Genomic DNA, 23,762 nt, shown 5'->3' with positions numbered 1-23,762 from the left:
GCAAACTCCTCGTCCGTCATTTTATCCGGCTTCTTCTCATTTCCTTGCAACGCCAAGTCTAAGCCATCCTAAATTAGGATAGCTTCCATCTTTAATTGCCACATTCCGAAATTTGCACTTCGGTCAAATTTCTCAATATAAGTCTTTGTTAGAGTCATTTTGGCTATTGAAACTAACCCGGTTAGATCCGGCTCTGATACTTTTTTGGTAGGATCGGGAACCCGGATAGTGCGGAATTTAGCCAAACAACGGTATAATGACAATAACAAAGACAATTGAAGTTGATAACAACAACAATTAAAGTATATAAAAAAGACATCAATTTAACGTAGTTCGGTCAAAGTGACCTACGTCCACAAGCGGAGAGGAACAATTTTACTATACCAATAAGAGTACAAAAGAGAGTACAAAATTAGAGTAAATACTCTAATTAATCCCAAATACCCTAAGAGAATAATCTCACAAGATCACTCCAAAGAAAGGGTTCACACAAGTGCTTCCCAACACTCAACTCTCATACAAAACACTCTTAATAAAGGAGGAAAGGAAGAAACAAGAAATGAAAACTCAAGTCTTGTTGGTGTGTATAAAATGAACTAATGATCTTCCCTTTTATAGGCAAAAAAGTCTTGGCCCTTTAGGTGTAAAAGAAGAGATACAACTTGTGCAAATGATATCTACCACACAATGCAATATTTTTGGGTCCCAAAGAATATTGCCAACAAAGTCTACATTTTGCAAAGATGCTTATGCTTATGTGAGATGGACTCCATTAGCCAAAATATTGGCCATAATTACACTATACTTCTGTGTTTTTGTTGGAACTAAAGAAGTAAATGTTGAATCCGGGTTTTTTAGGAGACGCAGACGCATAATTAGTGAATGTGCTGCTTCTGCTATCTATTGTAGTTCTAGTTTGTGAAGTTACTAGATCAAAGCTGCTGGTAATGTGATTCAGAAGTGTCGTATCAGTCTATGATTGCAGATGTGATGGCATGTTGGTTGCTTGGGAATTGACCAGGAAGGGAAATTGCAAAAGGTGGTTACCAGTTCATAGAACAATCCTCCAAAAATTTAGAAACATGTTCCTTCGGGTAAGGTATTGTTCTCCCCAGTCACTAGGTACGGTGATGATGAAAATATTCACTCAAATCTTTTGGAGGATCTGATGATTTTGTAGCCTGTAATGTGATTTTTACTTATATTTATGTCGTCATTTAAGTTTACTAAGTATCCAGCCTTTCATATTACCCATACCCACCCATCTCTCTCATCCTAAGTGGGAGACTTTTGTTAATTTTTTCTTTACAAGATGAACAAAAAGGCTTTTGATTGTTTACATGGTTCAAACTATTTTTTAAGGTTTGGCAACTTATTTGACATGTACATACAATGGTTTCCTTAAGGTAAAATAGGATTCAGTCCAAAGCTACTGGGTTCGGCCAAATCTGTAAACTCTATGTTAGCTCCGCCCCTAGTTTCCAAAGGTTACATGGAGGAGATTGGTAATTTGGTATGTAATAACCATGGCATGTCCAAAGGAGTTTCATTCTCAGATTGGCTATCCTTGGTAAGTTATATACAAAGAACATACTAGTGTAGTGAAGAATGAATGTTAGCAAAGTATGTTCACAATGTGAGGTTGCAGATTAAAGTGTGGCATACTTGTTCTTTGCCGGTGGGTTGTCAAACGAAATCTGGAAGAAGCTACTAGTGTGGCAAGGCATTGACAGGGATTCTATGGGCTAGGAGGCAAAGATATCCTGGGCACAATCACATGCAAAAGGGAAGTTACCTGGTGTACCATATATGGCTTGAGCAGTGGCGGACCCAGGATTTTTATCAAGCGGGTTCAAAATGCAAAGAAGCAAATATACAAAGAGGTCAACAAAAACTATATATTAATAAAATATATTATTACAACTGTCCTCTACGAGTTTTCATTTCCTGAAACGTATTCATAATAGTCTCATCAGAAATGATGTTAAATATTTTTCTTTCTACATAAGGTACCAAACAACCGCTCATGAATTCGTCACTCATTCGATTTCGCAATTCACTCTTGATCAACTTCATCGCCGAGAAAGTTCTTTCAACTGTAGCAGTGGCAATTGGTAGAAGAAAAGCAAATTTCACAAGGCGAAACACAAATGGATAATTCAAATGCTTCTTTGTCTTAACTAGTGTTTCAGAAAGATCAACAAGTCCTTGTAGATTTGAGAACCTTTCATCAACATCACGAATATTAACAATATAAGTTTCATGTTGATTCTTGAGCGTAACCATTATATTCTCATCAAAATCGTCAGGATACAATTCAGCCATCATCAATATCTTGTTTATGTCAAAACTGAAAAATGAATCAACTGGATTTAAGCAAGCTACTCCAACAAGCAAGTTCGTTGTCACCTCATTAAAACGAGCATTGAGTTCTTGAACTTGCCAATCAATAATCTTAAAAAATATATCAACATGATAGTGATGTAAAATAGTATAATCAACAACTTTACGTCGAGATCTTCCGGAGTTAACATAGAAGTCATCAAAGTTTGGTATCAAAATATTATACTTGACACAAAATGCAGACACCTTATCAATAAGTGAATCACATTCTCCTTCTCTTAGCTTTTGCAACCGTTTCTTTGCCACTTCAACAAGTAGAATAGCATTTGCAATATCTTGCTTATTTTTTTGTAAGGATGTATTAAGCTCATTTGTGATCCCCAAAACATCTCTCATTAGGTGCAACATGAAAGCAACCTCAAATGTGTACGTATACGTATATTCAAACCGAAAAAGGATTTAACAACAACAATCTGAAATTTTCCATAACTAAAGAGAAAAGGTGCTTAACTTCTCAATATAAGCAAGTTTATTACTCTCAATTTCTCACCTTTCCCCATTTTTCATTAAGATTAAAAATTATATTAAAAAAAATATTTAACATGGTATATCTCAAATTGAAATTGAGTTTCTCCGCCAAAACCCATTAAAACAATCTGTATTTTTTTCCAAAGCATAAATTACAAAAATCTGCAATATAAGCAAGTGAAAAACCTGATAGTGACAATTGACGGGCTGACGGCGAGAGACGGAGAGAGGCGACCCAACGAGATTCAAGAAGCGGCAGTGGCTTATGGCTAATGGTGGAGACGACTATGAAGCAATGTTCTTTGAAATTGAACTACAACAAAGAGAAGAAAGCACATAGAGGTGAAGGAAATTTATTGGAATTAAATCTTTATGCAAAAGAGGAATAAATACTAGAAATGGTTCTTATTGTTATTGATCACCTGAACTTTTAGTTAAATACCAAGATGAAGCCCTTTGTCGTTTTTATGGGAAAAGAGACCTATATTAAAAAAATCAAAAATAGAGGGCATATGCAACTGACTGGTTTTGAACTCAGGACCATGTGGAAAATTTAAACCTTCTTTACCACTTTTACTTGTTTAAAGTGGGTTCAAAATAATCTTTATACCATTACGTTTTCGAAGACAGAAAAAATATACCTACATACACGGTATTATTTTGCGATGAAGTGGGTTCATATGAACCCTCTTGACTCCATGTGGGTCCGCCCCTGGGCTTGAGAATAATCGCAGGATATTCCAAGGTACAAAGAAGAATACTAATCCTATTACTATTTAGCAATTTTTCCAAAAAGTGCATTGTCGAGGGACTATGAAATGAAAGCTTGTTAGTTGGCTGAAAAGACTCAATTTCTACCCTGATTAGCTTATATGAACTACAGATAATGTTAGGTGTTTTTACTAGTACAGGGCTTATTGTCTCGTACTAGTCGTTTTACACTAATACTGGGGCTTGTTGTCCAGTACTAGTTTTGTACTTGCACTCCAATTTTAGTAATAAAATTTATTTCTTTACCAAACAAAATATTTTTTAGTATTATTGTATTTTAATATATAACAAATAACATAACTTATACTTTCCATTTCAATTTATATGACACCCTTCTTTTTTTAATCAGTCCTAAAGAAAATATCACTTTTCTTCATTTAAAACAATTTAACTTATTGTTATTGTACTTTTAATAAAATAATTATAGATATCTAAGACTGTTTAACAGAAATTATTTATTTTTACTTAAACTTCAGGTCAAGGTAAATGATGTTAAAGTCGATCAACTCAAACTAGTGACTTAAGTAAATGTGGGGCCAGAAGTGGAGAACTCGTGGCACCAGGCATGGAATAGGAAATAGGAATAGTTCATTCTCTGGAACACTCTTCTGCTGTAAAGGCGGCACATTGTTGGAAGAAGTAGGAAGAAACTTCTCAAAGCTTTTATACTGTATTTCTTTTCAAGCTGCTGCTAGAAGGTATCAGATCTATCCTTTGAAACCACCTTTAAATAGCCTCCTCTATAATATTGCTGAACAACTACAAGTTCATATCGGCATATATACATCAGTAACAACTTTAATTTAACCTTGACGGATATCACCCTTAGAAATTAAATGGCTTTGTCACGTTTAGCTTTGAAGAATTTGCAGCAAAAGTTGGGTTCTTGCTCCTCCTCTGCTGAATTCAAGTGTTAATCAGAGGAACCTCAATAACGTACAGAAACAGAGATGGTGCTCTCAACTTGTACGACGCTTCTCCACCGAAGCTGCAGGTAGCAAAGAAAATTCCGAGACCCAAGAGGTTGCAGTCTCCGAAGGTGGCAAGAAATCAAAGCTATTTCCAAGGAGACGCCGCCGTGGCAGTGGCAGTCTTTGGAGGCGCAACAACTCTGACTTTGCACCTGCTCTTTGGGGTAACAGTATTCTCCACAAATAACACATATTATACTTTACCTCTGCAGTTTCAATTTAAATGATTTTGTTTGATTTGTAGAATTGAAGACTTTTCAAATATTTGATAATAAGTTATAATATTTGTGTGATTATAAAACTTTTGAATCTTGTGATCTAAAATATGTTATAATATTTGTGTGACTATAAATTTTTTTTATAAAAAAAATATTGAAAGATGTCAATTATTTTAAAACAGACTAATAAAAAAATAGGAGTAGCATATCATTGACATGCCCTGGGACCCAATATAAATTTATGGGTACAAATTCTCTGAACTTGTACTAAATAGTTGATATGAATCCAAAATTTTAATAATATAAGGGGTTCGGTACTAAAAAATTTTAAAAGTTGAACTCATAAAGTTTGAATCACGTTTCAGTCCCTCTTTAAAGACAAACTTGAATTTATTTATCCCCCCATCTAGGAAGCACGTTTTTATTTACTTTGACTTAATTGTGGTCTTTTGGGTAGCGAATGGTATAGCTTTCTTAGCGAGCGGAACTCAATTTATAACTTTTGACTCAAATCATTTATACGTAAAAAAAAAAAAAAAAAAAAAAAGAAGAAGAAGAACTAAACTTAATAGTTGTCTACCCAACTACTTAAATTAAAAATAATCGAATGCGGTATAATATATGCATAATTTATGTATTATATGTATATAATTATGTATAATCAATGTATAACTAGAAAAATAAACAATGAATATCACCAGCTATTTGTATAAAGATCCCAAAAAACAAATCGTGTATATATGACGCATATATATAGTATATTTAGTTGTCTAAATTCTAAATTTGTTCATTGTTGGCACAGAAAATTTACCTTCAGGACTTGGAAATGCATTGTTGCAAGCCACAGAGAATATCAACAGGATATTGGAGAACCTGAATTTAAGCCCCACGCAATTAATGGGAAGATATAAGGAGGACGAAAAGAGCTACAAAATCCGGTATGATTTGCCAGGGCTAAGCAAGGAGGACGTGAAGATCACAGTGGAAAATGGAGTTGTAACAATAAAAGGTGAGCACAAGGAAGAACAAGAAGAAGGTTCAGATGACGAGTTCTGGTCATCGTCAAGAAGCTATGGATACTATAATAATAGCATTGTGCTACCTGAAGATGCTAAGGTTCACGAGATCAAGGCTGAAATGAAAGATGGTGTTTTGACAATCCTTATTCCTAAAACTGAGATACCTAAGAAAGATGTCAAGGAAATTCAAGTTATGTGAGGTTTTTTTGTTCGATAAAGTAATATCAGTACACATGTTGTAATGTTCCTATGTGTAAGTTAGGTGTAAGTTATGTGTGAGCTTTTGCTTTTGTTAATAAATATGACTGCTATTTACTCTCTAGTACTAAGTTATATATATTCTTGTTTTAGCATCTACATATGAGACTTGACTAACAGGTAGAATTTGGTAAGCCACTCTAAAATTTCTTATAGGCGAATCAGTTCCTGAATTGAGTTAGTCATTCCTTAGGTTTGGTTTTTAAATTGAACTTACCTAATCTGATTTCGAATAATGACCAAATTCCTTCTGTTTCAATACCATGTCAATCAGTTTCGATAGATTGTTTTCCGTCAGAAATTCGGTAATTTTTAGTAATGATTCTCTCCAATAGTCATATTAAATATAGCATTTCAAGCGAGGACACAAATATGTCTGGACTAGTTTTTTAAAAGATTATAGAAAATTATAAATTATCCATAAAAATGAAATAAACTTTTCTGATGGTTTTGATTAAGGGAGTTTAAAAATGATCCAGTGTCCACAAGGAAAACGTACTCCCTTGACTTCCCACCATTAGTATAATTGAATTAGAAGACCTCCTATTTTTGAAACTTTCCCACCATGCAGAAGAGTTAAGATCAACTCAAAATTCCTTCCCTTATATAAAACTATGTAGACATAATTATCTCATCCATCTCTAGCAAGCAAGAAATTAACAACTTCCTGACTTAGTTTCTTTTTCCAATAACCCTTAAATCTTCATTCATTTCAAACGAAACGTTGTTGGGAGTAATAAGACTTAAAAGGATAGTTTAGACTATTTATAAACTAGTTAGTCAAGAAGTTTGTTAGTCCTTGACATCTAAGCATAGATGGGTAGTGTATAAAGAAGTCACGTATATTTCATTTTTCTCATATTTTCAATGAAACAGTTTCTCTCCAAACACAGACCTTCATTTTCCCCCATTTCTCTGCATGTTATCTTCTTCATCAAGCTCTAAATTTTACATGGTATTAGAGCAAGAAGCTATGGATTATAGTCTCATAAATTGATCTGATTCTTCTTCTGCTTGTACTCTTCGAATTTTCTCTTCCAAAATCGATCTGACTCAAATTGTAGCTCAATTTTTTCTCTCTCAAGCCTTAATAAAATTTGACGAGCGCAAAACACAACACAAAATTAATGCTCACTAGCCAAAGATAGTATAGTTATATTATCGTCTCCATAGGGATTGAATTTAAACAGTATTCAAATAATCTTTAGTTGATTACTATCCAGGAGAATTAACACTTTGGATCGATGACTATTATTACGATTAACTACTAAAATTTAAGCAATTAATAATTTATCACAAAAGACAGCGGATGAGCAACGAAGAAATAAATACGAGAAATAAGGGTAATTGATTAGACATGTGCAAGATAACTGACTCGGGATCCAATTCTTGAGTTAATTCACTCTATAATACGGTTGATTCTCACGAATTCAACCGATAATCAGATTACACTTGAAGTTAATGTTCCTCTTTCGATTAAACGTTAATTTTAGTAATTAATTCAATTGAAGCACGGTAAACAATTGCAACAATAAAATTATGGTTGTGATCTAAAGGGTAACTTCTCACGAATATTCCCCATTTTTCTAGTTCGATTAACAATTCAAGAGGTTCTTTCGATTATCTATTTGAATCACGAATTTAAACTAGAGCAAAAGATGTGAAGAAATACAATATCAAACTTCTCCTTCGATTAAGCAAAATAATAAATAACTCCACAATACAAATTAAAGCTCCATCAATTAATTCTAACAATTAACAAGAATCGAATCCCTAATCAAGTTATCGAAACATCGTATCTGTCAACACCCTAATAGAAATTACTCAATAGCAATGGAGTATGACATCTCAATAAGGTTCAAAAATAAAGAAAACAACAATTCTAATAATTCTATACAAACTCCCGTATTGCACCGATTGCCGGTTGAAATATTGATTAATTCTTGAGTCTTCTTGCCTTGGTTGGTTCTCCTATCTTTCGTAGGTCAAAAGTCCCCTCAAAATCGTATTTTTGGTGTATTTATACCATGTAGGAACAAGCCCAGACGAAACTACCATTTTCTAGCCGAAATGGGAGATCACTCTGATATTTTTGCACACCCGTGCCGCGCCATGTGGCGCGCTTGTGAGGAAATCCAGAGAGCTTGCAAATTGCATATCAGACCAACTTTTGCACTGTTGCGACTCGTGGCGCGACTGTACCCTTTCTCAGAGTAAATTCGTTTGTTCACTTTTTGACATTCGGACTTGGTCCTCGACCCCCGAACGTGATCCCGACTTAATTTCTTGGGCTTCTACTTAGACTTCAGAGCTCCAACTTGCTCGATTTAGCTCCAAATTACCTAAATAGCTCGGAATCATTTCCTGCAAGGCATACAATACGTAATAAATATAATTCACTATCATTTAAGCTCAAACATACGTAAAATGCAGTAATTAGAGTGCAATACTACGGCTAAAATACGGGTTTCTAGCCTACCATCAACACCTCACACTTAGACCATTACTCGTCCTCGAGCAATCAAACTACACTTCACATAGGGATGACCTTTTCATCAAACAACCTCCCTAACACATCATGCCAAGAATATTTAAAATAGACTAAGCACCCTATCATAACATCCTAACCTCAAGACTCAACTCAAAAGCACCACGCATTTTTCACTAACTTGTTCACTTACTCTAACACAGAGGTCAATGACTTTACCTTACCTTCACAAGTCATGTGCCCTCACACGAACAATAGAGAGTAGTTCCACACACAATAAAATTCAAGAACAAATAGGAACTCAAGATAGAAAGGATTCACTCGCTCTCAGAAATAAAATTCATGTGCCACAGAAAATGTACCATAGGCTTGCCCGTAGTGTAGTACTCTACTAATTGAGCTAATTCAATGAAAGATCAAGTATGACTTTATTTTGGTTGTAATGTAGGTTGCGGGACAGGTAGGATACATATGGATATAGTGGCTACACCTCCCTCAGCACTTTAATACTTACAAATTAATAATTTAAACCCCACACTTGTGTTGAACCAAATTCCAACCTTCATATCATATTAACATCAACTCCCCACTTCTTTAAGCACAGACAAAGCAAGGTTTACCACTAGCAAGGAATGATTTTATTTATAATATATACAAACACCAACATTTTTCCTTTTTCTAGATTCCGATTTTCTCTTCGTTTTTTTCAATTCCCTACAAGTGGCTCTCACAATATTTTTTTTTTCAAATTGTGCACCTTTCTCCTTTTCTATAGTTCCACTCAAAAATCCTACCATACCTCCAATTAACTTTTAACAAGTACATAAATATATCAAGTGCTCAAGAGAGGTAAACGGTTCAAACAGATAGTCAATTCAAACAAAGAGGTCAGGCTTGTAGTGTGGTTGCCAAAGAAAATAGGATTACAGGCTCAAAAGAGCTAACTAGAATGCACAACAATTAGGCGGGTCATAGACATATAATTGGCTCAACAAAAAAATACCTATATCACTTCCTAGACTGAACAAGACTACTATTTCGCTTTGCAAACACACGGGACAAGTTCTAGACATCACTGAAATGCACAGAATATCAACAAAATCCTCACTCACACTTTGGCACATAACTCACTTAGGATCGGATCTTTCCTGACTCTCTAGTCAAAGAAATTAAGCAAAGTTACGATCAACCAATTTAAGGCACTTATCTAAAAGTGAAAAACTGAGCCTAGGTTGTCACAACTAAGGCACTCACCACGCTCGAGGCATATGCAGTCAAGGAAAATTGCTTCAAATTAGCACTATGACTCAAAATTCTTTATTCCTATAAAACAGAAAACTAACTACACCCGGTTCAAGTAAAACCCTTGGAAAAGAATCGTGATACAAAGAAAAATCAAGGGGGAATTACTACACTACCTAAGAAAGTAAAATAAAATAAAATAAAAGACATATTTTTGGATTTTCAATTTTTTTTGTATTTTTCTTGTTCGACTTCAAATCCCTCAAGAAGCCAGTCGACGAAATTCATCGTCAGTAAGAGTCGAAACTAAACAACTAATTTCTAACTATTACAGGCCAATATAATTTAGAGTTATGATTACAGACCATATTATCTAAAAATCAAGAACCAAATCAAACAAAACCAACTAGCAAAGTAAAATACAAATATAATCAAATAGGAGCACCCACCCCACACTTAAGAAATTGCATTGTCGTCAATGCAAAACAGTAAAACAAGAGTGAAAAGGTAACTCTCTGAGGCCCGTGACCTACTACCTCATCAACACCCTCAAAGGTGCACATGTACTCTTCATCATAAGAGGGAATAGAGTTGGCGTCCTCATCCGGTGGCATCTGTATTCCATCGGCCAAGCCCAACCAATACTGAGTGACTGCGGAAAAGGGATGGTCCTCCTGTAGCTCTACCAAGTCAACCTCCTTCCGAGCAGTACGAAGGCGCATATCAGCAAACAATAGCGGGAAAGGGGGGGGTCATAGCTGTTACATCAAAAGGCTTAAGAGGCCGCAAGAACCGGAATCATCCGGTCATAATGGTACTCCTCCTCCACATGGTGTGTCCTCATTAGTCGTGTGATCATACTCGAGAAATACATGCGTCGGGCCCCAAGTGGTCGTACTCGAGACATATGCTCAAGCATAATCTTACCCATATCAAACTTCATCCGAGTCAAGATAGCATAAATGAGACACACCTTCAACCGGGAGACGTCATTGTCGTTCTGGGTAGGTATGATCTTTGCCTTAATCAATCGGAGAATGACTCTGGCAGGACGTTGGAAATAGCACCTCTTCATGTATTTATGGAACTCATTAGCATCTTGCGTCCATGTAGCAAGAGACCCCGCGCCACACAGCTGGCGTCTAATATCAGGATAAGGGGCCGGCGCAGCAACCTCAGGTTCAACTTATGCGAATGCTCCGTGAATCCCATGATTTGATTTATTACCCAAGAAGAAAATGGAATCATCTTGCCTCGCACCTCCACTTCATGCATTGCATCTAAATTAGCCTCATGTTACTAGTTATCATAGAATTCCTTGACCATGTTCACATTCACTGACTCATCCGGATGGAACAAGCTTTCAAAACCCAAGAATCTGATATTGTTGTAAATCCCCGAGTACTTCGTGGGTAGCTTACCATCATCAATACCGACTTTCGAGTCGGGACTTACTGCCGGAACAAAGGTCTAGTACCACATCCTAGTATGAGCAGGCACAGCCCGGATGCCATACTTTCAGCCTGGTACTACATCCGCATCTGGGTCAATGCGCTCCTCTTCCTCCTCCACTAGGGTGGGGGGAGGTGCCCGCCTACCTCCTCGACGGCTACTAGAGATAACCTCTGAGGAACCTATATTAGAGCATTTTCTAGGGCGGAGAGACATTGTACCTGCACAAGACGAACAATATTAGCCACAACACTTAAAACAGAAATAAGACCAAACGGGGTAACCATCCCACACTTATGTCATTAGCAAGTTCACAAGTACAATATATATCGGGGGCTCAGACTACCCCATTGAAAGTACTCCACACATATTCAATGTCCCACCCAACCACTAACATACTAGTACAACAACATAACCATGGACTATACTAATGTAAAATACAAAATCAAAAAGCTAAACTAGTAACTAAGAAAAGAAAAAGAAGAAGCTATACTAATTCACTACTAACAAAATCAGAAGTTACAATACAACACTACACAAGTACATAACATGAATCAGACATCCCAATTAGCACCTAGAAACACATTAGCATAGGGTGGTCAATCGATTAACACTCGGGGCTAACACGTTAAAGTTTTACAACATACAAACATGATCTTCCACCCCACACTTATCATCTAGCACCACATTATCTCATAATAATTATCCTCCAATTAAGCTACATTGTCACCTTCTATGTCATTGAGGCATTTAATCAAGCACATGGTAGTCACCAAATTTACCTCATAATTTCAACTTCAATTAATCTAAGATTACTACACAAACATACCAATTAACCTCCCAACAACAACCAAAACACTACAATAGAGTAGCAATAGCACAGAGTGCTCCAAATTTGCACAAACTTTCCTCCTATTTTCGGCCAAAAAGTCACCCCCACCATACTTCACCATAAAATTATTCAATAAGCACCAAGGCATACCAAAACTCCTCCACAGTCTTAAGAACAATGAAAACCCCACAAGGTAAAACACCATTTTCAGCTACAAAAAGCAAAAAAATTAAAAATATTTAGCACAACTACAACTACATAGGGTTTGGTTCAAAATAAACTATAACTACTTAAATACTACGATCAACTACTAAAACAAAAAGAAGAGATGAGAAGAAGAACTTACCTTGAAGTTGGAGGGGAAGAACTTTGCACAAGAAGAAGAATGGAGGATTTGGGGTTGATTAAAAGAGGAAATATTTGAGAGAAAAAATGAGAGGTAAGAGAGAAGGGGAAAAAACGGGTGGGGGATATATATTAAAAGATGTTTGTTATTTTTTTGTTCTAGTTTTTTCATTTTTTTAAAATTAACTACCGAATTTTACACTATCGTGTCGCTAGGCGCGCCGTCCCATACGACACAGTAGTGGAGATATTCAGAGAGTGGGTTTCTAACAGAATTTCCCGTTTGGCTTAGCCCGACCCCCACGCAGCGCGCTAGGCCACGTTTCTCAGAGTTCCGATTTTTTTCAGTTTTTAGCCAGTGGGTCACACCCTAACTCTATTATTTACTTATTTTCTATGCGATTCATGCTCATACCTATTCAAACAACCATCAAAACTCCTAAACTCTAATAATCCTACACTACAATTATCCAACTATTCTACAAAAGTAAGAAAAAGAGTTAGAAGTAGTTCTGAGTTATAGTCGTCAGCTTGACTCTGTCACTTAGTCTCATTTGATCACGATGCTAGAGGATTGCTTGTCAAATCATCCAACAAGGTACTGTTTCAACCTGTGCTCATTCACCTTAAAGCTTTTATTTCCTTCTTCATCCTGTATTTCAATGGTGTCATACGGTGAGACGTGTTTCACCATATACAGACCTGTCCATCTTGACTTGAGTTTTTCAGGGAACAACCTAAGTCTACTATTGTATAGTAAGACTTTGTCCCCTTCATAAAACTCCTTTGGTTTAATCAGACGATCATGACACCTCTTTGTATTCTCTTTAAAAATTCACGTATTTTCATACTCGTCGAGTCTAAATTCCTCCAATTCATTCATATGCGCCAACCTGTGTTCACCTGCAAGACTAAGATCAAGATTAAGCATCTTAATTGCCCAATAAGCTTTATATTCTATCTCAACAGGTAGGTGACATGATTTTTGATACACTAATTTGAATGGTGAAGTCCCTATGGTTGTTTTGAACGCATTTTTGTACGCCCATAGAGCTTCATCCAACTTTACAGACCAATCCTTACGATAAGCACTAACCGTATTTTCAAGAATTCGTTTAAGTTCACGGTCAGCCACTTCAACTTACCCGCTAGTTTGGGCATGGTACGGGGTTCCTCTTTTGTGTGTGACCTTATACTTAGACAACAATGTAGTGGACTGCTTCTTCACAAAGTGCGACCCATTGTCACTGATAATCACTTGAGGTGTCCTAAAGCGGGTAAAGATTTTCTTCTGTAAGAACTCACATACCACCCGAGCATCATTGGTCCTAGTAGGGATTACTTCGACCCATTTAGAGACGTAGTCAATAGCTATTAGGATATACTCATATGAATAAGATGATGGGAAGAGACCCATAAAGTCAATGCCCCAAACGTCAAAATTTCACATACTAGAATGGAGTTTAGTGGCATCTCATCCCTCTTGATAATGTTACCTACACTTTGACACTTGTCACATGTAGCTATAAACGCCAGTGCGTCTTTGTACAAAGTAGGCTAATAGAAACCGAATTCCATGACCTTTACTGCAGTGCGATTTCCACCATAATGTCCTCCAGCTGCTCCATCATGGCAATGAGAAAGAATGCTTGCTATCTCTCTTTCAGGCACACACCTTCGAATCACACCATCTGCACACAATTTAAACAAGAAAGGGTCATTTAAAAAATAAATTTTTACCTCACCTTGAAGCTTCTTTCTTTGATCACGAGAGAGGTCACGAGGCAACCATCCACTAGCCAAAAAGTTGTCTACATCAGAATAAGAAGGCGGCCTTTCGGAGGCCGCAACAATGGAGAAAATCTGCTCATCATGGAACTCTTCTCTTACGTCAACTATTTCAACTGGAGGTCTCTCAAGTTGAGATAGATGATCGGCGACTTGGTTTTCTGTGCCCTTCACATCTTTGATCTCCAAGTAAAACTCTTGGAGCAACAACACCCACCGCATCAGACGCGACTTGGACTCCTTTTTACTCAATAGGTATTTCAAGGCTGAGTGATCCATGTGCACAATCACTTTACTCCCCATCAGGTATGATCTAAACTTGTCAAAAGCAAAGACTACAACAAAGAACTCTTTCTCAGTAGTGGCGTAGTTGACTTGAGCGTCATTCAACGTCCTGGTTGCATAGTATATGGGCCTAAACATCTTATCTTTTCTTTTTTCCCCAGAACTGCTCCAACAGCTACATCACTGGCATAACACATTATCTCAAATGGCTGGCTCCATTCAGGTGTTACCATAATAGGAGCACTCACAAGATTTTTCTTTATCAATTTGAATACTCTTAAGCACTCCACAGTGAAAACAAACTTGAGATCTTTCGCTAGCAATGCAGTCAACGGCTTGGTAATGCTGGAAAAGTTTTTGATGAGCCTCCTATAGAACCCAACATGTCCCAAGAAACTCCTTATGCCCTTCACAAAAGTCGGTGGAGGGAGCCTAGTAATTACATCAACCTTAGCTCTATCAACTTCAATTTCATGTGCAGTTACTTTGTGACCCAGTACAATTCCCTCTTTCACCATGAAGTGACACTTCTCCCAGTTAAGAACCAAGCGAGTGGCTTCACAATGTTCAAGCACGAGCTCCAAATTCTTCAAGCAATCCTCAAAGTCATCACCAAAGAGGGTGAAATCATCCATGAATATTTCTAAACACTTCCCATTCAAATCGGAGAATATAGACATCATGCACCTCTGAAAAGTGGCAGGTGCATTACACAACCCAAACGACATCCTCCTGTAAGAAAAAATACCTGACGAAAAAGTGAATGTGGTCTTCTCAACATCTTCTAGGGCAATGTGTATCTGATTGTAGCCTGAGTACCCATCCAACAAGCAGTAGCATCCATGTCCAACCACTTTCTCAAGCATGTGATCAATAAAGGGGAGTGGGAAGTGATCTTTCCTTGTTGCATCATTCAACCTTCTATAATCAATGAACATTCTCCACTCAGTGACTGTTCTTGTGGGAATAAATTCATTTTCACCACTGTCATGCCCCCCTTCGTAGGAACAACTTACACCGGACTAATCCACTGGCTATCAAAGATGGGGAAAATTACTCCCGCATCTAGAAATATGATGATCTTTTTGTGCACTAGCTCCTCCAAATTTTTGTTCAACTTGCATTGGGGCTGCACCACTGGCTTGCTATTTTCTTCCAATAGAATTTTGTGCATGCAAATGGCTGGACTGATTCCTTGAATATCAGTTATACTCCAGCCAATGGCCTTCTTGTGCTTTTTCAGCAGCTCCACCAGCTTTTGCTCCTGTGTACCTGTCAAGTCAGCAGAAATAATCACAAAAAAATTGTTAGTTTTAAGAAAAGTATATTTCAAGTAAGTGGGGAAGACTTTCAATTCCACATTAGGCTTAACAACCTCCTCTTTTAGTTCCTCCTCATCAACCACTTGATCCTCAGTTTCAAGGGCTTCAACCTCTTTCTTTAGTTCAGGATTTTCATCCTCCATTGTGCTAGACTGAGTAATACACCTCTCTAGAGTATCCTTCATAAGCTTGTCAAACTTATATTTTTCAGCTAATTCCCCAACAACATCTAGCTTGAAGCACGAGTAGGCAAACGCTTTATCACTGGGGTATTTCATCATCCTCTTCATCTGGAACACCACTTTTTCATTGCCCACTCTGAGTATAAGCTGCCCCTCATAGATATCAAGGATAGCTCTGCTTGTACATAAAAATGGCCTCCCTAGAATTGGATTCGCCTCCTTGTTCACCTCCATATCCACCACAATAAAGTCTATGGGGAACACAAATTTTTCCACCCGCCCTAGAATATCCTCAATGATTCCCTCAGGTAAAATGGTGGCCTGGTCAGCCAGTTGTAGGGACACTGGTATTGATTTGATCATTCCAATCTCACCTTCTAGTTTCTTGAATACAGACAGAGGCATTAGATTTATAGATGCACCAGAATCGCAGAGGGCCTTGCCGAATTTGTCACTCCCCAACGAGCATGGTATGGTGAAGCTTCCTAGGTCCCCACACTTTTGGAGAATTTTGTTTTGCAATATGGCATTGTACTGGATATTTAGCTTGACCACTGTTATCTTCTCTAATTTTCTCTTGCTAGACAAGATTTCTTTCAAGAACTTTGCATAAGTAGGAATCTGAGTGAGTACCTCTGTGAAGGGAATGTTCACATAAAGTTGCTTGAGCATCTCCAAGAATCGCCTAAAACATTTGTCAAGTTTTCCCGCTTCATCTTTTGAGGGAATGGTAGAGCTGGCATATGTCTACTTTCTTCAATTTTCTTTTGTACCACACTACTCTGGCCTTTCTGCTCTTCACTCTCTTTCTCTTCCAGTGTCTTAGCCTACTTGTTCACTACCTCGGGTCTTGCTTTCACCACTGGGTCAGCAAATATTTTATCACTTCTCAGAGATATAACTTTGATTATTTCCTTTGGGTTCTTTTCAGTGTCAGAGGGTAAAGTCCCAGGAGTCCTCTCAGATAACAAATTTGCAATTTGTCCCAATTTTCTTTCTAAATTCCGGATGGCCGTGCCTTGCTCTCGGATGACTGTGCCCTGAGTCTTAAATTTTTCATCTGATTTGTTGATGAATGCCTTCATCAGATCTTCCATACTAGATTAATTTGACTATTGTGGCTGGTATTGCTGCCTCTGCTGCTTCTGAAAACCTGGTGGTCCTTGACCCTGGAGTCTGGGATTATTTTGCTGCCATGAGGTCAAGCTCCCAGTAGGTGAACTCCATGAAAAAACTGGATGTCTTTAACCCATAGCATTATAGTTATTCCCACATTGGTAGTTTCCTCTATTAAAGTTCCCTAATGCGTTGACTTCCTCAGCTGATGCTTGACACTTATAGGTAGGGTGTCCCAATCCACAAAAGTCGCATGCTACTTGCGGCTCACTCTGTACCTTGGCCAATGTCAGCTTTCTTATCTCCTTGGTCATGGTGTCTAGTTGGGCTTGCATGGATGTGTTAGAGTCCACCCGGTGAACCCAAACTGATTTTCTTCTGCCATTACTCTCAGCCGGCCACTGATTAGCATCCTCAGATAATTCATCAAGGATTAAGACAACCTCCTCCGACGTTTTCTTCATTAGTAGACCTCCACATACATTATTCAGAGTTCATCGCGATGACGGTGTTAGTCCATCCCAAAAATCCTGGAGTTGCATCCACAAATCAATTCCATTGTGCTGACACTTTTTGACTATCTCCTTCAATCTTTCCCAAGCTTCGAAAACCGTTTCTATCTCCTTCTGGTGGAAATTGTGGATTTCCCTTATGAACTTCCCTATTTTTGCAGCTGAGAAGTACTTGTCAAGAAACTTCTTGGTCATATCTTTCCATCTCCTGATCGAACCTGTGGGTAAGCTACGAAGCCATTACTTCTCGTCATCTTTCAATGAAAAGGAGAATTCCCTTAAGTAGACTGCATCCTTTCATACTCCATTGTATTGGAAGGTGGTCATGATTTCTTTAAAGTTCTTCAAGTGAGTATCGTTCACCTTCCCTCGAAAAATGCAGTTATTTTGATAGTTTGAAGCAAGCCTTGCTTCAATTCGAAGTTGTTTGCAGCTATGGGTGGAGGCCTGACACTTGACAGTCCTTGATTATAGACTGGCCTAGCATAGTTACCCAATGATCTTCCATGCCTGAGTGCTGCATTCTCGAACTATTCTTCAACCAAGGGTCGGTTTAGATTGAATCTTTGACCCCCATCATCATTGACGGTCTCATCAGCAATTCTCCGGGCTGCTTGAGCTGCTATCTGGGTAGCTTCTTGTTGTTCTGCCTATCTTGCAGCTAAGTCTACTCCATCATTTTCTTTGTTTGCCATGGTATCTTGAGTCGAAGTTTGACACAAGAAATTTTCTGTTAATTCTCTTTCTTTTCTAAGTTATCGCAGGTGTTTCTCCAACTCTGGTTCGTAGGGTATCACTTCCTTTGAAGAGGATTGAGTCACACACCAGAGAAATCAAACATGTATCCTATACACAAGTGAGAAACATGAATACACTAAAGTAAAAATTGGTTCCTGAATTAGTACTAAAAACTATTTTAAATACTATTGATTGCCAATCCCCGACAACGATACAATAATTTGACGAGCGCAAAACACAACAAAAAATTAATGCTCGCTAGCCAAAGATAGTATAATTAAATTATAGTCTCCACAGGGATTGAATTTAAACAGTGTTAGAATAATCTTCAGTTGATTACTATCCAGGAGAATTAACACTTTGGTTCGATGACTATTACTATGATTAACTACTAAAAGTTAAGCAATTAATAATATATCACAAAAGACAGCAGATGAGCAACGAATAAATAAATACGAGAAATAAGGGTAATTGATTAGACATGTGCAAGATAACTGACTTGGGATCCAATTCTTGAGTTAATTCACTCTATAATACGGTTGATTCTCAGAAATTCAACCGATAATCAGATTACACTTGAAGTTAATGTTCCTCTTTCGATTAAACATTAATCTTAGTAATTAATTCAATTGAAGCACGGTAAACAATTGCAACAATAAAATGATGGTTGTGATCTAAAGGGTAACTTCTCACGAATATTCTCCTATTTTCTAGTTCGATTAACAATTCAAGAGGCTCTTTCGATTATCTATTTGAATCACGAATTTAAACTAGAGCATAAGATGTGAAGAAATACAATATCAAACTCCTCCTTCGATTAAGCAAAATAATAAATAACTCCACAATATAAATTAAAGCTCCATCAATTAAGTCTAACAATTAACAAGAATCGAATCCCTAATCAAGTTATCGAAAAATTATATTTGTCAACCCTTTAATAGAAATTATTCCACAACAATAGAGTATGACATCTCAATAAGGTACAAAAATAAATAAATTATCAATTCTAATGATTCGATACAAACTCCCGTATTACACCGATTGCAGGTTGAAATATTGATGAATTCTTGAGTCTTCTTGCCTTTTGTTGGTTCTCTAATCTTTTGTAGGTCAAAAGTCCCCTCAAAATCATATTTTTTTTTTGTATTTATACCATGTACGAATAAGCCCGGGCGAAACTACCCTTTTCTAGCCGAACTGGGAGATCACTCTGGCATTTTTACACACCTGCGCCGTGCCATGCGGTGCGCTATTGAGGAAATCTAGAGAGCTTGCACATTGCCTGTCAGACCAACTTTTGCACTGCTGTGCCGCGCCACGCGGTGCCCCACATGGCGCGGCTGTGCCTTTTTCTTAGAGTAAATTTGTTTGTTCACTTTTTGACATTCGTACTTAGTCCTCGGCACCCGAACGTGATCCCCACTTAATTTTTTGGGCTTCTACTCAGACTTCAAAGCTCTAACTTGTTCGATTTAGCTCCAAATTACCTAAATAGCTCAGAGTCATTTTTTACAAGGCATAAAACACATAATAAGTATAAATTACTATCATTTTAGCTCAAACACATGTAATAAGTGTAATTAGAGTGCAATACTATGGCTAAAATACGAGTTTCTAGCCTACCATTAGTAATGAAGATAGATGATTTAGAGCAAAAAAACACAACGACTACAACAGAAAATTCTCAGGTTTCATTTGATGATGAATTTGTAAAAGACGCCACAGTCACAGTTACTCACCAACAATTGTTGGTGCTAACTGGCACCAACAATTTCTCACTGTGGTATCGATCTATGCGAATTGCTCTGCTTGGCCGCTATAAGCTTGGAATTATGGATGACAGATGGAAGAAGGAGCGATTTCGTAAAAAGTATTGGTACCAATAGGAAAGGTGAAATGCAATTGTATTGTCATGGCTAATGAATACAATTGCTCTGAACCTAATCAGTGGAATTTCTTACGCTACCAATGCTCATGCAGTATAGATGGATTTGCAAGAGCGATTTGACAAAGTAAATGATACTCGTTTCTAAAATTTACACAAAGCAATTGCTACTCTAAGTCAAGGTACTTCATTTGTTTCTTCTTATTATTCCAAGATTAAGGACCTTTGAGATGAAGCGGAGGCTCTAGTGCCCAGTCTTGGTTGTGATTGTGTCAAATCTAGGAATTTTATTGTGCATCTATGTAAATAGAAATTGTATCAATTTCTTATAGCTTTAAATGACTCCTACTCACAAGCTCGCAGTCAAGTTCTTATGATGAAACTAGTACCCTCTGTAAATCAAGCCTATGCTATGTTAGTCAGTGATGAGAGTCAAAGAGTTGTCGCAGCCACTGTTGGTATTTTAGATCCTCTATCTAATTTACACATTGGACACTATGAGTCAACTGTATTAGACAGTTTTAAACCAGCTGGCAATAAGATGTTCAGGAAAAATTATAACATATAGTGTGAGTTCGGCAAACTTAAATGACACATCAAATAAAACTGCTATAAAATTGTTGGTTACCCGCCTGATTTTAAGTATAAGAAGAAAGGAGGATCATCTAGCATTGATGCTTGCAATGTCTTCTCAAAGACACATAATGTGAATACACCTTAATATCCAGGTCTAAGAACTCCTGCACCTCAATTGTATATGCCTAAAGGTTGCATTCCAACTATATCTCAATTGTCTACTACAGAAGGTCAATCCACCTCCTCTGTGCCAGTGCAGGGAACTTCCACAAGCTCCAATGACTCTCATAGAGAATCAATATGATCAAATTCTTCAATTTCTCAACAAGGTATCATGTTCCTCATCTGCGGCCTATACTGCAGGTATAAGTACTGTCTTCTTAGCTACTGATAATATACAAGAATGAATTATTGACACTGGTGCTACCGACCACACGGTCTCTGATCTCAGTTTGTTAACCAAGTTTAGTACAATTGATCCTCCTTACTCTAAGAAGGTATTGTTACCTAATGGAGATATTTCATAGATTAAACATATTGGTACTAGTGCCATATCAGAGAAAAGTACAATTAAAAATGTGCTTCATATACTACAGTTCAAGTTTAACTTGCTATCTATGTCAAATATTATCAAAGAGTTGTGGTGTTTAGTTGCCTTCTATCATGATTTTTGCATATTTGAGGATCTCTTCAATGGTAGGGTGAAGGTGATTGGTAGAGACTATAGAGGTCTACACATATTGCCTTCTTGGATTTCATCAACTGTCAATAAACAAACTGTAGAAGTTTCACTAGAAGCCACAAAGAATAAAGACATTTCTACTAAGGAGACACAAGTAAATGTGGATCTCAAATTATGACATAGAAGACTTGGTCATGTGTTATCATCAGTTCTTAATAAGTTATTTTCAATAAATCAAGAGAGTTGTATCTTTGTTGTGAAGGAGTGTTCTGTTTGTCCATGTGCCAAGCTGACTAGACTATCTTTTCCTAGTAGTACTAATAAAATTGTAGCTTGCTTCAACTTGTTACATTTAGATGTATGGGGATCATAGAACACTGTAAGTATTGATGGAAATAGATATTTTCTAACTATGGTAGATGACTACTCTAGAATGACTTGGATGTTTCTTTTAAAACTCAAGTCAGATGTATGTGTTGTGTTGTATGATTTCTTGGTACATGTGAAGATACAGTTTAACAAACAAGTTAAGTGTGTTAGATCTGATAATGAAGCTAAATTTGTTAACTCTATCTGTGATACACTATTTAAAAGACTTGGTATTGTTCATCAAAGATTTTGTGTTTATAATCCTCAGTAAAATGGAGTTGCTGAGAGAAAAAACATAGTCACATTCTAGAAGTGTGTCGAGCCTTGAGGTTTCAGGGTCACATCCCATTAAAATTTTGGGGACATTGTGTGTTGGCATCTATATACCTTATTAATAGGATGCCCTCTTCATAGTTAGGTCACAGAACTTCATATGAATCGCTATATGGTAAGAAGCCATTTCTTGGGCATCTAAGAGTGCTAGACTGTATGTGCTATGCTAAAATTAACAATGAGACAAACAAACTAAAACCAAAACCAATTATTGCAGCACACATGGGCTACTCCTGTACTTAGAAGGGATATGTTCTTCTTAATCTTTCCACTAATTCCTTCTTTGTTAATAGAGATGTTTCATTTATAGAAGATATATTTCCATTTCAACAGCACTACTATAAGAAGCAACCATTATTTCTTGACACTTCTTCTTTCTCATTGCCATCTCCTATTGAGGAATGGTCTGCTCAAGATACTTTAGAAGTCTCTAGTCACAATTCTGATAATCTTGTGGGTTTTTCATCACCAACCAATAGTGATTCTTCTAATGTGAGTGAATTACCAGCTTATGAGCCAACAGATACTACAGTCTCTCCTTTTTCTTCTCCTGCTCTAAGAAGATCATCTAGGGACAAACATCCACCATTGTGGATAATGGAATTTGTCTCTATAAATGTACATCAGAACATTCCTTATAGAATGTCAACCTATTTGTCATATGACCAGTTGTTTCCTCATTATCAAGCATTCATTGCTTCTTCTTCTTTTGACGTTGAACCAGCCTAATATGTTCAGGAAATCAAATATCCTAGATGGGTAGATGCTATGAAGTTTGAGATTGTTGCATTAGAGGATAATCACACATGGGATATTATTGCTTTGCTTTCTAGGAAGAAAACCATTGAATGCAAATGGGTATACATGATTAAATACAAAGCTTCGGGTAAAATTGATAGGTTTAAAGCCAGGTTGGTTACCAAAGGCTAGAGTTAGAGGGAAGGAATCGATTATCAGGAGATATTTTCTCCTGTTGTTAAAATGGTTACAGTTAGGACAGTTCTCTCTATTGCTGCTATCCAACATTGGCATATTCATCAGATGGATGTGTCCAATTCTTTCCTACTGGTGGCATTTATGATGAGATTTACATGGAACTGTCTCTAGGATTTGTGAGTTAGGGAGGACATCAACCTGTATGAAGAATCATCAAATCCTTGTATGGCCTCGAACAGGCTCCTAGACAACGGAATGCAAAGTTGTCAAAGGTTGTGTTGCATTTTGGATTCACTCATAGTCAGTATGATCACTCATTGTTCATAAATAAAAGGTCAGGAAGTGATCTAATGTTTTTTCTTGTATATTTTAATGACATGATGATTACTGGCAGTCGTCTATTATTGATCACAGAAGCAAAGATTGCTTTGCAGCAGACTTTCAAAATGAAGGACCTAGGAGAGTTAAGATACTTTCTAGGGATTGAATTTGCTAGGTCTAAGAAGGGAATCCTAATGTATTACAGAAAGTACACATTGAAATTTATCTCTGATCTAGGAAGAGGAGTTGC

General features: G+C 37.1%; 2 protein-coding genes and 1 pseudogene across 2 annotated transcripts; 1 reads left to right on the top strand and 2 right to left on the bottom strand.

The window, feature by feature from the left end:
• Positions 1–1,917: 1,917 nt before the first annotated feature.
• Positions 1,918–2,739, bottom strand: LOC142169832 (uncharacterized). The gene has a single exon (XM_075231752.1). It carries the CDS (start codon positions 2,737–2,739, stop codon positions 1,918–1,920), a length of 822 nt encoding a protein of 273 aa, XP_075087853.1.
• Positions 2,740–4,346: 1,607 nt separating this feature from the next.
• Positions 4,347–6,172, top strand: LOC107765678 (26.5 kDa heat shock protein, mitochondrial-like; annotated as a pseudogene).
• Positions 6,173–15,552: 9,380 nt separating this feature from the next.
• On the bottom strand, positions 15,553–16,716 carry LOC142169831 (uncharacterized). Its single transcript, XM_075231751.1, has one exon. It carries the CDS (start codon positions 16,714–16,716, stop codon positions 15,553–15,555), a length of 1,164 nt encoding a protein of 387 aa, XP_075087852.1.
• Positions 16,717–23,762: the final 7,046 nt, after the last annotated feature.

The sequence above is a fragment of the Nicotiana tabacum genome, chromosome 15 (assembly GCF_000715075.1).
Source record: "Nicotiana tabacum cultivar K326 chromosome 15, ASM71507v2, whole genome shotgun sequence".
Lineage (NCBI taxonomy): Eukaryota > Viridiplantae > Streptophyta > Magnoliopsida > Solanales > Solanaceae > Nicotiana > Nicotiana tabacum.
This window is presented reverse-complemented; position numbering and strand designations above follow the sequence as displayed.

Bases quoted from the DNA above. Each gene is read 5' to 3' on its own strand.
- LOC142169832 (XM_075231752.1), bottom strand. From the start codon at position 2,739: ATGAGAGATGTTTTGGGGATCACAAATGAGCTTAATACATCCTTACAA.
- LOC142169831 (XM_075231751.1), bottom strand. From the start codon at position 16,716: ATGCTCAAGCAACTTTATGTGAACATTCCCTTCACAGAGGTACTCACT.